Genomic DNA, 16,605 nt, shown 5'->3' with positions numbered 1-16,605 from the left:
TTTGCATGTCGTATTCTCATGTCATTTATAATAAGTAGTGCTGTTTTAATCCCATTAATCAGTTTTTAGTCATGATTAATCACCGTTTGAAATACAGTAACCCCTTGATATCCCGTGATATTTTAATTTGCTGCAAAAGTGCATTTTGCATGTCGTATTCTCATGTCATTTATAATAAGTAGTGCTGTTTTAATCCCATTAATCACAGTTTTTAGTCATGATTAATCACCATTTGAAATACAGTAACCCCTTGATATCCCGTGATATTTGAATTTGCTGCAAGAGTGCATTTTGCATGTAGTATTCTCATGTCATTTATAATAAGTAGTGCTGTTTTAGTCCCATTAATCACAGTTTTCAAATGAATTAGTCATGATTAATCACCATTTGAAATACAGTAATCCCTTGATATCCCGTGATATTTGAATTTGCTGCAAGAGTGCATTTTGCATGTCGTATTCTCATGTCATTTATAATAAGTAGTGCTGTTTTAATCCCATTAATGAATTAGTCATGATTAATCACCATTTCAAATACTGTAATCCCGTGATATTTGAATTGGCTGCAAGAGTGCATTTTGCATGTCGTATTCTCATGTCATTTATAATAAGTAGTGCTGTTTTAATCCCATTAATCAGTTTTTAGTCATGATTAATCACCGTTTCAAATACAGTAATCCCTCGATATCCCGTGATATTTTAATTTTCTGCAAAAGTGCATTTTGCATGTCGTATTCTCATGTCATTTATAATAAGTAGTGCTGTTTTAATCCCATTAATCAGTTTTTAGTCATGATTAATCACCGTTTGAAATACAGTAACCCCTTGATATCCCGTGATATTTTAATTTGCTGCAAAAGTGCATTTTGCATGTCGTATTCTCATGTCATTTATAATAAGTAGTGCTGTTTTAATCCCATTAATCACAGTTTTTAGTCATGATTAATCACCATTTGAAATACAGTAACCCCTTGATATCCCGTGATATTTGAATTTGCTGCAAGAGTGCATTTTGCATGTCATATTCTCATGTCATTCATAATAAGTAGTGCTGTTTTAATCCCATTAATCACAGTTTTCAAATGAATTAATCATGATTAATCACCATTTGAAATACAGTAATCCCTTGATATCCCGTGATATTTGAATTGGCTGCAAGAGTGCATTTTGCATGTCGTATTCTCATGTCATTCATAATAAGCAGTGCTGTTTTAATCCCATTAATCACAGTTTTAATTCATGAATGAATGAATAGTTGTGATTAATCCCCAATTGAAATACAGTAATCCCTTGTTTATCACAGTTACCCGACTGTGATATTTGAATTTGCTTCAAGAGTGCATTTTGAATTTAGTATTCTCATGTCATCTATAAGTAGTGCTATTTTCATCCAATTAATCACAGTTTTCAAATTAATTAGTCATGATTAATGGATGTTTGGTGATGAAAATACACAAAGAACACAATTTGGTTCGCACAGTGTTTTAATAACACGATAAGACACATACTAACTGGAACATGTATGCAAAACGAGGCAAAGTACACTAACCAGGAAGTACGCTAACCAAGGTTACACTGTGTTTTATTAACAGTAAAATAAAATATATTAATTAAATTTGTTAATAAATTTACGGCAGCGTGTATGTAACCCGAGGACCACCTGTATTTATGTATTTTTATAAGATATGAATAATAATAATAATAATATTGTTTATCAAATAATTGTCATTTTAAGGAGACACTTGAGTAGTGTCATGTTTTGTTAGTGGCCATCACCTTTCTATCTCTTGAACACTATCCTTATTTACAAGAGTGTTGCACACACACAGGAAATGGGACCTGAGAGCCGCGTGCTGCTTAGCATAATAGTGAATATGGATGTGCAGAGGATGGGATAAGAGGTTGGACCACGTGCGCACAAGACCAGATGGACTGTGATTTATGAGGGCCCTGGGTGTCAGCTGGGTCGCTTTTATGAATTTGATTTTGTTTTTATGCACATCATGTTTGTGCTTTACTAATATGACAATCATCGATACAGCCTCCGTGTCCACACCCCTTCGATGGAACTACAAGAGATGGATGGATGGATATTTGTTGTTTTTGTTAACAATATTATAAACATTCGTTTTTTGCTGCTTATTCTCATGAGGGTCGCGGGGGTGCTGAAGCCTATCCCAGCTGTCTTTGGGCGAGAGGCGGGGTACACCCTGGACTGGTGGCCAGCCAATCACAGGGCACATATAGACAAACAACCATTCACACTCACATTCATACCTGTTGGCAATTATTATGTCATCTTTTTGGGATTTTTTCACGGTTTTTCAATGCTTAATACATAGTTTTTCTTCCTAAATTAAATTTTTTTTTCATTTTCCAAATATTTCAACTTTTTTCAAAATTTTATTTTGGTAATATTATGATTTTATTCACATAATATTAGAACTTTTTCCCAAACCAAATTTTCAAAAAATTACAAATCTATTTCATAATTTTACAAATTAGAAGAATATTTTTTAATATTTCCAGTCATTGCTTCTAAAATGACAATTTTTATTCTTGTCAAATTGCCAATTTTTTTCTCAATATTTTGACTTTATTCTTGCAAAATTGCAGCTGATTTTCAAGTTCTGTTAACTATTTCAACTTTCTTCTTGTAAGTTTCAATGCCCCTTATCCTCAGCTTTATTTTGTCCCAGTTTTTCAATGCTTAATACATAGTTTTTCTTCCTAAATTTAAAAAAATGTTTTTTTTTTATTTTCCAAATATTTCAACTTTCTTTGAAATTTTCTTTTGGTAATATTATGATTTTATTCACATAATATTGGAACTTTTTTCCCCAACAAAATTTTCAAAAATTACAAATCTATTTCATAATTTTACAACTTTGAAGAATATTATTTAATATTTCCATTCATTGCTTCTAAAATGACATTATTTTTTTCATAATATTAAGAGTTTATTCTTGTCAAATTGCCAATTTTCTTCTCAATATTTTGACTTTATTCTTGCAAAATTACAGCTGATTTTCCAGTTCTGTTAACTATGTCAACTTTCTTCTTGTAAGTTTCTATGCCGCTTATCCTCACTAGGATTGTGGGGGTATGCTGGAGACTGGTGGCCAGCCAATCACAGGGCACATATAGACAAACAACCATTCACACTCACATTCATACCTATGGACAATTATTATGTCATCTTTTTGGGACTTTTTTCCCAGTTTTTCAATACTTAATACATAGTTTTTCTTCCTAAATTTTTTAAAATGTTTTTTTTTAATTTTCCAAATATTTCAACTTTCTTCTAAATTTTCTTTTGGTAATATGATTTTATTCACATAATATTATAACTTTTTCCCCATCTAAATTAAAAAAAAATTACAAATAAATTCTCTAGACTCATTTCCTCCTGCCGCTCGACAGGTTCGTAGGGAGTCTCTCCCCGTGGTCCACCAGGTGGTGAGACGACGCTACTCTGGGCAGTTGCATCTTCCCCCGCTGCGGAGGAGACACTCGTGTCAGGAGCACCCGTCCGACAGCCGGAGGTTTTCTGCAACATATGGCCTACCCCTGCACCGCCTGGAGGCTCTGTACCGTCGAGCGGTGGCCAGTCATGATGAACACCGGTCTGTTTTTCTTCATTTTTCACTAACACTCAGTAATGCAGCCATGTGTAATGCATAAATATGCTAAGAAAATATCCTTTTTCCCATTGCCTGAATTGTTGATATAGTGCAGCATTGGCACAAACTCTTCTGATTCTAGTTCTGTCACAAGATTGGGTCTATTTTTAACCTTTAATTTAAAAGTACAGTCCATAAATTGCCCCCAGACACAGAGACAAAGAGACTGTATGACTGACAAAAGGGTTCACTCCGTTCATGCTGTTGTTCTATGCAACAAGGTGCTGCAAGCCATGCACAGAGTGAACTCCCTTTTTGCAGGTTAGCAAAACGCACGCACATAGACATAGATACATAGACTTCCTTTATTGTCATTGCACAATAACACAGCAGTGAAATTGCCAACCAAATGTTGTTGCCTGGCTCCTGTGTAATAATAAATAATAATAATGTGGAGAATATATAGATGACATCAAATATGAACAACAATGTACAGCGTAAACAGTAATTTGTACAAATAATTCAAATAATTTTAAATAAGTAATAACATAGCAATATATTCAGGCTGGCAAAATTAGGATTTTTTTTTGTTTTTTAATTTTAATTTTTTCTTTTCTTTTTAATTTTAATGGTTGTTTTTGTTTTTAATTTTTATTTTTTATCTTTGAATTTTAATTTTAATTGTTGTTTTTGTTTTATTTTTTATTTATATTTTTTAATTTTAATTTTAAAATTAAAATTAATTTTAATTTTTTATTGTTTAATTTGATCTTTTATTAGTATTTTAATTTTAATTGTTTTTGTTTTATTTTTAATTTAATTTTGTTATCTTTTCTTTTTAATTTTAATTGTTTTTGTTTTTAATTTTATTTTTTTATCTTTTAATTTTAATGTTAATTTTTTATCTTTTAATTTTAATTTTAATTTTTTATCTTTTCTTTTTAATTTTAATTGTTGTTTTTGTTTTTGTTTTATTTCTTTATTTGTATTTTTTTATTTTAATTTTAAAATTAAAATTAATTTTAATTTTTTATTGTTTAATTTGATCTTTTATTAGTATTTTAATTTTAATTGTTTTTGTTTTATTTTTAATTTAATTTTTTTAGCTTTTCTTTTTAATATTAATTGTTTTTGTTTTTAATTTTATTTTTTTATCTTTTAATTTTAATTTTAATTTTTTATCTTTTAATTTTAATTTTAATTTTTTATCTTTTCTTTTTAATTTTAATTGTTGTTTTTGTTTTATTTCTTTATTTGTATTTTTTAATTTTAATTTTTTTATCTTTTAATTTTAGCTTTTATTAGTATTTTAATTTTAATTTTAATTGTTTTTGTTTTATTTTTTATTTGTATATTTTAATTTTAATTTTAATTTTAATTTTAATTTTAATTTTAATTTTAATTTTAATTTTAATTTTAATTTTAATTTTAATTTTAATTTTAATTTTAATTTTAATTTTAATTTTAATTTTAATTTTAAAAGACAAGATACCCCTACCTAATTCTTCCCCTTAGTGTTTGAAATCAGCTCAGGTAGCATCTTCAAATTGTCCTATTTTGGTTTACAGCCATGCAAACTGGAGCCTGGGTTTCCCGAGTACTTATTACTAGTGTCATCTCAGTATTATGTATTAAGTATTATGTGTTTTTTCTGCATGTCTCAATTGACACACATCATTTTTTAAGTAACATTTCTGCCAGCTCAATCCAGTCTGGTTCTTCTTCTCTGCCATCTTGGAGGCACTTGTGGCCCTGAGAAAGGACGTTTAATCTTTGCTCATACAATTCCCTGTCCAACTGGAGAGATTCTTCCGTGTGAATATCTCACTCAATTTGCAGCTGAAGCCTGGCATCAACAACCTGTATGTGATGCATATACTGCGGTCGTCTCCCACCATGCATTTCTGGTCTCTATTATGAGTTGGGTTATTTATTGGTATTTATTTATTCATCACAGGTGTGTGATGTGTGGTCAGTCATGGTTTTTGTTGATGCAGGTAGTTTTTCGGGAAAATTAATTCCAACATATACTGTGACATTTAACAATGATTACCTTTTTTAAAAAAAATCAAAAATATGTCAAAAACGTCAATACTTCATTGAACTCAATGGAGCAGTACCTGGAAATCGCCTGTTTTGGGATGTAGCTTAGTGAAAGGTCAGACTTTACCTGTTCCCATCATACATTCATAGTACATTACGTCCTGTGTGTATGGTAATGGTTTAATTTCATTTGAACATGCATCAGATTACAATTGAATGCATCCCATAATCAGTTCCCAGTTCCACATGTCCAAAAGGAGTAGGAAGAAGCAAAGCTTATTAAATCCTACCCCTCCATCTGGTACTTTTACAATCAGTAACTGTTACATTTGTTCACTTCCTGCTTTCCATAATACAGTTTAAGGTTTTTTTTTGTTTTTTTTAATAATGTACCTCGTACCGAAGTAGGAGGTGACATGAGCATCCAATGCCATAATGGGTACCATAGTAAGTGTCAATATAGTGATATATATAGCACATCATGACTGGTTCAAGACTCTTCATCCTTGTATTTAGCAAATTTATTTTATGTATAAATTTATTTTATTAATTTTTTTAATTTTTTTTTAGTTTTTTTCATTTTTTTACATTTTTTAATTTTTTAAATATTTTGTGACGTACCAAAGTACTCTGTGATATGAGCATCCAATGCCATAATGGGTACCATAGTAAGTGTCAATATAGTGATATATATATAGCACATCATGACTGGTTCAAGACTCTTCATCCTTGTATTTAGCAAATGTATTTTATTTATAAATTTATTTTATTTATTTTTTTACATTTTTCTTTATTTTTTTCATTTTTTTACATTTTTTAATTTTTAAATTAAAAAATTTTTTTTTTTTTTTTTTAATTTTTTGTCACATACCAAAGTCGGAGGTGATATGATCATCCAATGCCATAATGGGTACCATAGTAAGTGTCAATATCAGCAAGTTGAAGTATTTGTGATTTTAGAAATAAGGAGTTCTCTGTAGGCGGCATTATGAATTATCCTTACTGGCCTTTTTTGCAGTACATTTAGCGAGTGAAGATTGCTTTGGTTGATTGTAATGGTTGTTTGTCTATATGTGCCCTGTGATTGGCTGGCTGGCCACCAGTCCAGGTTGTACCCTGCCTTTCGCCTGAAGACAGCTGGGATAGGCTCCATCACCCACTGTGACCCTTGTGAGGATAAGCGGTAGAAAATGAATGAATGAATGAACAGTTAGCCTAATAGGTTCCATCTATATAATGAATGTATATAGTGTATGTTTGGTAATATTTTGATTGGATTTATGGTATTTTTAAATTTTTTTTATACGTTTCAGTCTCCGTCAGACACTTTGGAAGCGACTATAGATGTGTTAGTTCGATTCCATGAAAGCACATACATGCAGTATTTCCCTCTCACATGTCCATTAAACGCTTAGAAAATGCGCACTTAATGTTGACACGAATGATGGACAGATGGTGGGCAGCTCGATTCCAGGAGGGCGGAGAGAGAGAGAGAGAGCGAGAGAGAGAGAGCGAGAGAGAGAGAGCGAGAGAGAGAGAGAGCCACAAAGGCCAAGAGAGACAGGAAGAGGACTTAGCAAAGCAGAGAGTTGCAGGAAGCCTCGTAGCGTCTTCAGCACCGCAGAACGTGGACAGCAGCGCGCCATGTCCCGCCGCGAAAACCTCCTTTAGTGTCCTCGTTTCGTGTCACAACGTCCGTGTTTTTTTTTTTTTTTTTTTGTCTCCGTTTCCAGCAGATAATCGCCCACTAATCAAACAAAGTCTAAAAAAAAAATGGAGTGCGCGGCGCTGAGCAGAGAGGGAGCGGGTCTCGCCAAGCCACCCAAACACTTGTGGCGGCAGCCGAGGACCAACATACGGATCAAGCAGCGCTTCAACTCGGACACCGAGCGCTACCTGTGCCGTAACCGGACCCTGGAGAAGCTTCGCCCGGTTCTGAAGAAGCCGCGCTTGTCCTGGCCGTCCTCGCTCAAACGGTAAACAATATTAAACTTGGAAATATTCAATATACAATAATATATATGATATATTATATATTTAATAATATATAATATTCTGCTGAGTCTTTATTAAATATACAAGCACTTGGTTATTAACATATTTATCCCACTTGAGTGAGCTGCCGGTACATCCATTGCAGCTCTGTACTGCAACATATTAAAACAAGGGTGTCAAAAGTGTGGCCCAGGAGCCGTTTATGGCACATGGCTTTTTTTTGTGTGGAACTAAAGTAAATTAAAAACAACAGTGAAAAATGGTTAATAGAACAAAAAGGCATAATGTAATGATAAAAAAAAAGTGTTTAATGACTAATAACATGTCAAGGGCGGTCTTGGTAGCTTTGCGATGCAAATGTTTTTTTTTTTTAATATTTCAACTTTTTTCAAAATTTTCTTTTGGTAATATTATGATTTTATTCACATAATATTAGAACTTTTTCCCCAACCAAATTTCCCAAAAATTACAAATCTATTTCATAATTTCTGTATCAAAACATTGAAGAATATTCTTTAATATTTCCAGTCATTGCTTCTAAAATGACATTATTTATTTTTATTTTTTTTCTGAATATTTTGACTTTATTCTTGCAAAATTACAGCTGATTTTCCAATTCTGTTAACTATTTCAACTTCTTGTAAGTTTCTATGCCGCTTATCCTCACTAGGATTGTGGGGGTATGCTGGAGCCTATCCCAGCTGTCTTCAGGCGAGAGACGCGGGGTACACACTGGACTGGTGGCCAGCCAGCCAATCACAGGGCACATATAGACAAACAACCATTCACACTCACATTCATACCTATGGACAATTTGGAGTCGCTGGGTAGACAAATGATTTTTTTTCAGATTAAAATGAACAAAGCATTATTAGAGCCCTGTAGACATGACAAAACACGACTATAGTCACATTTATACTCTTTTTATTTACAACATATTGCGCAACTGCAGGGTCTTGAGACACATGCTAACTCGCAAACTAGAGAGCTAGCGACCTAAACGGTAGCCTTCATGTTATTTCCTTTCAACTTAAATAGCCAAAAACTTACCACTTCCACACGGATAGGGAGGATAACTATTAACAGTTATTTAACCTTTAACATGAACATTAATCAAACGTAATAATTTTTTCTGGGTACATGATACCATACAGCATCCATATCAAACTTGCACGGGCCGCGCTAACATTAAACTTTCATATCAAGGCGGGGGCCGCATGTTTGAGACCCCTGTAGTACACAGTGGCCACAGGAAAGCTGCAGGATTCCGTCTCTTGAGGAAAATGAGAATAATCTTTGCTGACTCGGTGTGTTTGTCAACTGGCTAGAAGGCATAATGAAGGATCGTTGCTTTCTCTTCATTCTCATGTTCTTGTTGTGCTTGAAGGACAACAACTTAGGTTTTTTTTGGGGGGGGGGGCGGTTGGCTTGACATGCGATGGCAATTAAATTCAAAGATTGTCTTGTAAAGATCCGTCATCACTGAACTAAATCCTAGCCAGGGCCTTCAGAGTGGTCTTAGTTCTTCATGAGTGTCACCAAGGTGTCAGTCACACATCCATGATCTCAATCACATCCCAAAGGTGACATTTTTGTGATTTGAGCCCTGAGATATGAACCTTCTGGAAGTAGTCATGGTGGTCGGTAAGAATACTATAGGCTGTGGAAAAGGGGGGGAGGGGGTCAATTGTATTATTTATTATTAAGTCGTTGACTGCCTGCCATTTTCAGAGAAACGAGATCCATACTGTCAGAGTTTTGGGGCATTTTTGCCGACACAAACAAAGGCTATTCAGTTTTAGGACTACATAAACACTGAAACTGGTCAAGAGGCGGGGTTAGCCCAACATTGAAACTATGTAAAGACAATTTCGACTCTCTTCTTTCATCAGAAAAAAGTTCGTTTTTTAGCCTTTTTGTATCTTTATAAATCGGTATTAGAAGAAAACACCTGATTTTGACCAAAAATTAGAGAGAATTAGCTTTTTCTGCAAATAATCAAATTTCGACTCTTTTCTTACATCAGAAAAAAGTTTGTTTTTATCCTTTTTGTATCTTTATAAATCGGCAGTAGAAGAAAACACCTGATTTTGACCAAACATGAGAGAAAATTAGCTTTTTCTGCAAAGAATCAAATTTTGACTCTCTTCTTTCATCAGTAAAAAGTTTGTTTTTAGCCTTTTTGTATCTTTATAAATCGGCGTTAGAAGAAAACACCTGGTTTGGACCAAAAATTAGAGAAATTAGCTTTTTCTGCAAAGAATCAAATTTAGACTCTTTTGTTTCATCAGAAAAAAGTTCGTTTTTAGCCTTTTTGTATCTTTATAAATCAGTTTTAGAAGAAAACACCTGATTTTGACCAAAAATTTGAGAAAAATAGGTTTTTTTTGCAAAGAACCAAATTTAGACTCTCTTCTTTCATCAGAAAAAAAGTTTGTTTTTATCCTTTTTGTATCTTTATAAATCGGCATTAGAAGAAAATGGCTGATTTTGACAAAAAATTCGAGAGAATTCGCTTTTTCTGCAAAGAATCAAATTTAGACTCTCTTCTTTCATCAGTAAAAAGTTTGTTTTTAGCCTTTTTGTATCTTTATAAATCAGAGTTAGAAGAAAACACCCGATTTTGACCAAAAATTAGACAAAATTAGCTTTTTTTGCAAATTATCAAATTTAGACTCTCTTCTTTCATCAGAAAAAAGTTTGTTTTTAGCCTTTTTTGTATCTTTATAATTTGGCATTAGAAAATAACACCTGATTTTGACCAAAAATGAGAGAAAATTAGCTTTTTCTGCAAAGAATCAAAATTAGACTCTCCTCTGTCATCAGAAAAAAGTTTGTTTTTATCCCTTTTTGTATCTTTATAAATCGGCATTAGAAGAAAACACCTGATTTTGACCAAATATTCGATAAAATTAGCTTTTTCTGCAAAGAATCCAATTTTGATTCTCTTGTTTCATCAGAAAAAAGTTTGTTTTTAGCCTTTTTGTATCTTTATAAATCGCCGTTAGAAGAAAACACCCGATTTTGACCAAAAATTAGAGAGAATTAGTATTTTCTGCAAAGAATCATATTTCGACTCTCTTCTTTCATCAGAAGAAAGTTTGTTTTTAGCCTTTTTGTATCTTTATAAATCAAGCGTTAGAAGAAAACACCTGATTTTGGCCAAAATTAGAGAGAATTTGATTTTTCCGCTAAGAATCAAATTTTGACTCTCTTCTTTCATCAGAAAAAAGTTTGTTTTTTATCCTTTTTGTATCTTTATAAATCGGCATTAGAAGAAAACACCTGATTTTGACCAAAAATTAGAGAGAAAATTAGCTTTTTCTGCAAAGAATCCAATTTAGACTCTTGTCTTTCATCAGTAAAAAGTTTGTTTTTAGCCTTTTTGTATCTTTATAAGTCGGCGTTAGAAGAAAAGGATAAGCCCATCTTGTTGTCGGTCACACCAAATTCAGACCCGTCCAATGTGATGTACAGAATCAGATAATGTAGCATTTTTCTTTTCCCCCCATTTTCCAAATTGTAGCCTCCATTCCTGTCTGACAGGACCGTCACCCACTGAAGCTCATCTTCTTTAAGGGTCTGTGCAGAGATGTTCTTCTGCACAGACATTTTGAGTCATTGTTGCATTTCTATCATCTCACACCATCTGGCCGTTCTTCTCTGACCTCTGCCATTAAACAAGGTACTTTTATCCAAAGACCTGTCGCTCAGTGGATCATTTCCCTTTGTTGGAGCGTTGGCTGGAAGGCTGGGATGGGATATTGGGGGGGGGGGGGATCACAGTCATTCAGTAGGATCCTACCAGGTTGGTATGCTGCTTAGAAAGCCTTTCTCATTCTGATGCTTGCATTCATCATTTGCTGGCATTTAATGGTAATGGTAATGGTAATGGTTTTATTTCATTTGAACGTGCATCAGATTACAATTGAATGCATCCCATAATCAGTTCCCAGTTCCACATGTCCAAAAGGAGTAGGAAGAAGCAAAGCTTATTAAATCCTACCCCTCCATCTGGTACTTTTACAATCACTAACTGTTATAAAACATTTTTTTTTAAATTTTTTTTTACATTTTTTAAAAACTTTTTTTAGTTTTTTTAAATCTTTAAAATTAAAAAAAAATGTTTTTAGCCCTTTTGTATCTTTATGAATCGGCGTTAGAAGAAAACACCTGATTTTGACCAAAAATTAGAGAAAATTAGCTTTTTCTGCAAAAAAAATCTATTTTAGACTCTCTTCTTTCATCAGAAAAAGTTTGTTTTTAGCTTTTTTTGTATCTTTATAATTCGGCGTTAGAAGAAAACACCTGATTTTGACCAAAAATTAGAGAGAATTAGCTTTTTCTGCAAAGAATCAAATTTAGACTCTCTTCTTTCATCAGTAAAAAGTTTGTTTTTAGTCTTTTTATAGCTTTATAAATCGGCGTTCGAAGAAAACACCTGATTTTGACCAAAAATGAGAGAAAATTTGCTTTTTCTGCAAAGAATCAAATTTTGACTCTCTTCTTTCATCAGAAAAAAGTTTGTTTTTAGCCTTTTTTGTATCTTTATAATTCGGCGTTAGAAGAAAACACCTGATTTTGACCAAAAATTAGAGAGAATTTTTTTCTGCAAAAAATCAAATTTAGACTCTCTTGTCTCATCAGAAAAAAGTTTGTTTTTATCCTTTTTGTATCTTTATAAATCAGCGTTAGAAGAAAACACCTGATTTTGACCAAAAATTAGAGAATTAACTATTTCTGCAAAAGAAAAATCAATTCTTTCATCAGAAAAAAGTTTGTTTTTATCCTTTTTGTATCTTTATAAATCAGCGTTAGAAGAAAACACCTGATTTTGACCAAAAATTTGAGAGAATTAGCTTTTTCTGCAAATAATCAAATTTAGATTCTCTTCTTTCATCAAAAAAAAGTTTGTTTTTAGCCTTTTTTGTATCTTTATAATTCGACGTTAGAAGAAAACACCTGATTTTGACCAAAAATTAGCGAGAATTAGCCGGGATAGACTCCAGCTCCCTGCATCCATGCTCAGGGAAAAAAAAAACCAGATGTCAGATAATGGATGAGAGGTTTCTTACATTTGCAGAACGGTGCTTTTCCATTTCTAGCGTGAATAGCGTGATTGATGTTTTAGCTAACGAGGAACTGTTCCGTGCACATCATCAGTCAAACTAATGTAGGAGGCGGCCATTATTTATGTGTTCTTGTTGGTTTTCTACTGCGTCTCATTTCTCACTGCCTTGGTTGAAGAGACTATAACGTTTGACTGCATTGTTAGCTAGCTCATATTAACTTGTTTTGTGTTATAATGCACAGAAAGGGAAAAAAATATGTGTTATGTTTGATATAAAGATAGATTCCGGTAAAATGACAACAAAATTAGTTGATTTTAAATTGCTAACTACTGGAAAAAGTCACATTTTTTGGTCTGTGCGGTAACTATTTTTTTGGCAGCAACAAAAGGCTTTAATTAAAATGGTGTGTGTGATTGGCTGCTACCGAGTGGATGAGGCATGACAGGCGCCTTAGCTCACCTCTCTCTCTCTCTCTCTCTCTCTCTCTCTCTCCATGACACTTTCTGTCAACAAGCGCCGCCGCCGCTCATCTCAGGCGTTTCGCTCACAAGACGAACTGTTGTGTTAATCCCCTGATAAATAGAATAATAAGATTTTTCCTTGTAAGATATCTCCGTCATGTGAAAAGATGGATATGGAAGTGTTGCAATTGGAAGGAAGTTTGATTAATGAGAATTTAAACACATGTACACAATGTAAACACATACACTGAAAGTAGTTTTGTTTACTGCTGTTTTCCATAGGAAACAATGTGTGAATATACATGAATATATATTTATAGGAACTATACATAGGAATATATATAGGAACTTCATTCATTCATTCATTTTCTACCGCTGGAGCCTATCCCAGCTGTCATTCCAAAAACATGCTAGGTTAATTAGCGACTCCAAATTGTCCATAGGTATGAATGTGAGTGTGAATGGTTGTTTGTCTCCAGTCCAGGGTGTACCCCGCCTCTCTCGCCCCAAAACAGCTAGGATAGGCTCCAGCACCCCCACAACAGTATCACTCGGATATTGTGAACATCCAGCAGCAACACAACATTTTGGTATGACTACTATTTTGATGAAAAATATACTGAACCAGGGCTGCACAGTGGATGGGTGGTTAGCACAACAGGCTTCACAGCTAGGAGACCCGAGTTCAATTCCATCCTCGGCCATCTCTGTGTGGAGTTTGCATGTTCTCCCCGTGCATGCGTGGGTTTTCTCCGCGTACTCCGGTTTCCTCCCACATTCCAAAAACATGCTAGGTTAATTAGCGACTCCAAATTCTCCATAGGTATGAATGTGAGTGTGAATGGTTGTTTGTCTATATGTGCCCTGTGATTGGCTGGCTGGCGACCAGTCCAGGGTGTACCCCGCCTCTCGCCCGAAAACAGCTGGGATCGGCTCCAGCACCCTCCGCGACCCTCATGAGGATAAGCGGTAGAAAATTAATGAATAATATTAATATGAGGCTGCACGGTGGGCGAGTGGTTAGCACGCATGCCTCGCTGCTAGGACACCCAAGTTCAATTCCACCAATTGCATGTTCTCCCGGTGCATGCGTGGGTTTTCTCCGGGTACTCCGGTTTCCTCCCACATTCCAAAAACATGCTAGGTTAATTATCGACTCCAAATTGTCCATAGGTATGAATGTGAGTGTGAATGGTTGTTTGTCTATATGTGCCCTGTGATTGGCTGGCCACCAGTCCAGGGTGTACCCCGCCTCTCCAGCACATTCTGCAACCTTTGTGAGGAAAAGCGGTAGAAAATGAATGAATGAATGAATGTTGGTGCAAACCAAAAACTGAAGTGCCCTTTAGCCTTTTAAAAGCTATTCAAATAACTGATATTGTCTTGACCACATTAGGGTCATTGCAAGGTCAGCATTAAAAATGTCAATTCCACTTGGTACATTCCCAGAGGGGGGAGCACCAGTGTTGACTTTTATAGCTTTTCTTGCTACGTCCACGTAGCCGAGAGGTGGTAGATATATTCCGTGACGGCGAAGTGCTCAATCACCATGCAACTGCCGCGCTGTCGACAGACGGATCAGAATCTCGATTGGCCGTGGTGATTGCTTTCGTCTCGGTAATAAGCGGAGGACGACTGAACAAATACGTCTACCTGCGCGGATGAGCTCGCCCGGATTTACTCCAGGATTCCCTTTTTTCCTTCGGGCTCACTGTGACCAGGAGACGACGAAAAAATCATCAGTGGGGTCAGTTTTCCATGAATGTTTTCACTTACTGGCTGAGCTTTTCCCACCATTTGTGGGAATTGTGTATCTGAAGGATCCCTTCAGGTTGTTTTCAACATCAGGCCAAGAGTTTAATCCAGTCCCAAAGGAAGATACTAAGCAGATTTGGGGGGTGAAAAATTGGATTTGGATACTGAAACTACTTCAAAGTCATTGAAGTAGTTCACTACTTCACGTTTTTATTGAGTTGTGGACTCCTGTAGAGTAGCTACACGCAATAACCAGAACATAAAGCTTTCTAGATCTTCCAGAATCTGCACCTATTCCAGTTGTATTTCTTTAGATTTTGTGTTTTCCGCGAAAAGTTTAAATTTATTCCACCCACGCCCCGCCTCTAGGCACTCAGCACTTTGTATTGAGTTGTGGACTCCTATAGAGCATCTACACACAATAACCAGAACTGAAAGGTTTCTAGATCTTCCAGAATCTGCACCTATTCCAGTTGTATTTCTTTAGATTTTGTGTTTTCCGCGAAAAGTTTAAATTTATTCCACCCACGCCCCGCCTCCAGGCACTCAGCACTTTGTATTGAGTTGTGGACTCCTATAGAGCATCTACACACAATAACCAGAACTGAAAGGTTTCTAGATCTTCCAGAATATGCACCTATTCCAGCTGTATTTCTTCCTATTTCATGCTTTCCGCAAAAAGTTTGAATTTATTCCACCCACGCCCCGCCTCTAGGCACTCAGCACTTTGTATTGAGTTGTGGACTCCTATAGAGCATCTACACACAATAACCAGAACTGAAAGGTTTCTAGATCTTCCAGAATCTGCACCTATTCCAGCTGTATTTCTTTAGATTTCGTGTTTTCCGCGAAAAGTTTGAATTTATTCCACCCGCCTCCAGGCACTCAGCACTTTGTATTGAGTTGTGGACTCCTATAGAGCATCTACACACAATAACCAGAACTGAAAGGTTTCTAGATCTTCCAGAATCTGCACCTATTCCAGTTGTATTTCTTTAGATGTCGTGTTTTCCGCGAAAAGTTTGAATTTATTCCACCCACGCCCCGCCTCCAGGCACTCAGCACTTTGTATTGAGTTGTGGACTCCTATAGAGCAGCTACACGCAATAACCAGAACTGAAAGGTTTCTAGATCTTCCAGAATCTGCACCTATTCCAGCTGTATTACTTTAGATTTTGTGTTTTCCGCAAAATTTTTTATTTATTTATAAAATATACTCCACCCACACCCCCGGACTATACAGGGTTCAATTCCACCCTCGGCGATCTCTGTGTGGAGTTTGCATGTTCTCCGGGTACTCCGGTTTCCTCCCACATTCCAAAAACATGCTAGGTTAATTAGCGACTCCAAATTGTCCATAGGTATGAATGTGAGTGTGAATGGTTGTTTGTCTATATGTGCCCTGTGATTGGCTGGCCACCAGTCCAGGGTGTACCCCGCCTCTCTCGCCTGAAGACAGCTGGGATAGGCTCCAGCATACTCCCACAATCCTAGTGAGGATAAGCAGCATAGAAACTTACAAGAAGAAAGTTGAAATAGTTAACAGAACTGGAAAATCAGCTGTAATTTTGCAAGAATAAAGTCAAAATATTGAGAAAAAAATTTGACAAGAATAAACTTGTAATATTATGAAAAAAAAATGTCATTTTAGAAGCAA

The 16,605-nt window shown here is 35.1% G+C and overlaps 1 protein-coding gene and 1 long non-coding RNA gene across 2 annotated transcripts in view; one reads left to right on the top strand and one right to left on the bottom strand.

Moving 5' to 3' along the window:
- The first annotated feature begins 7,434 nt into the window (after nt 1–7,434).
- Nucleotides 7,435–16,605, top strand: part of pde4cb (phosphodiesterase 4C, cAMP-specific b) — a 77,401-nt gene continuing 68,230 nt past the window's right edge. Inside the window, exon 1 of the mRNA XM_058072585.2 lies at nt 7,435–7,641. Within this exon, the coding sequence (XP_057928568.2) occupies nt 7,439–7,641 (203 nt within the window). The 5' untranslated portion in view covers nt 7,435–7,438. The remainder of the gene's footprint in view (nt 7,642–16,605) is intronic.
- On the bottom strand, nt 8,543–9,330 carry LOC144898375 (uncharacterized). The gene is made up of 2 exons (XR_013627315.1): nt 9,094–9,330; nt 8,543–8,755 (listed from the first exon to the last, which is right to left on the bottom strand). It is a non-coding gene; the product is annotated as an uncharacterized LOC144898375 (long non-coding RNA).

Source organism: Doryrhamphus excisus, linkage group LG4 (genome assembly GCF_037039965.1).
Source record: "Doryrhamphus excisus strain RoL-2023G ecotype Guam linkage group LG4, RoL_Dexc_Guam_v1.1, whole genome shotgun sequence".
Taxonomy (NCBI): Eukaryota; Metazoa; Chordata; class Actinopteri; order Syngnathiformes; family Syngnathidae; genus Doryrhamphus; species Doryrhamphus excisus.
The sequence above is the reverse complement of the archived record's forward strand: the minus strand, read 5'-3'. Positions and strand labels throughout refer to the sequence as shown.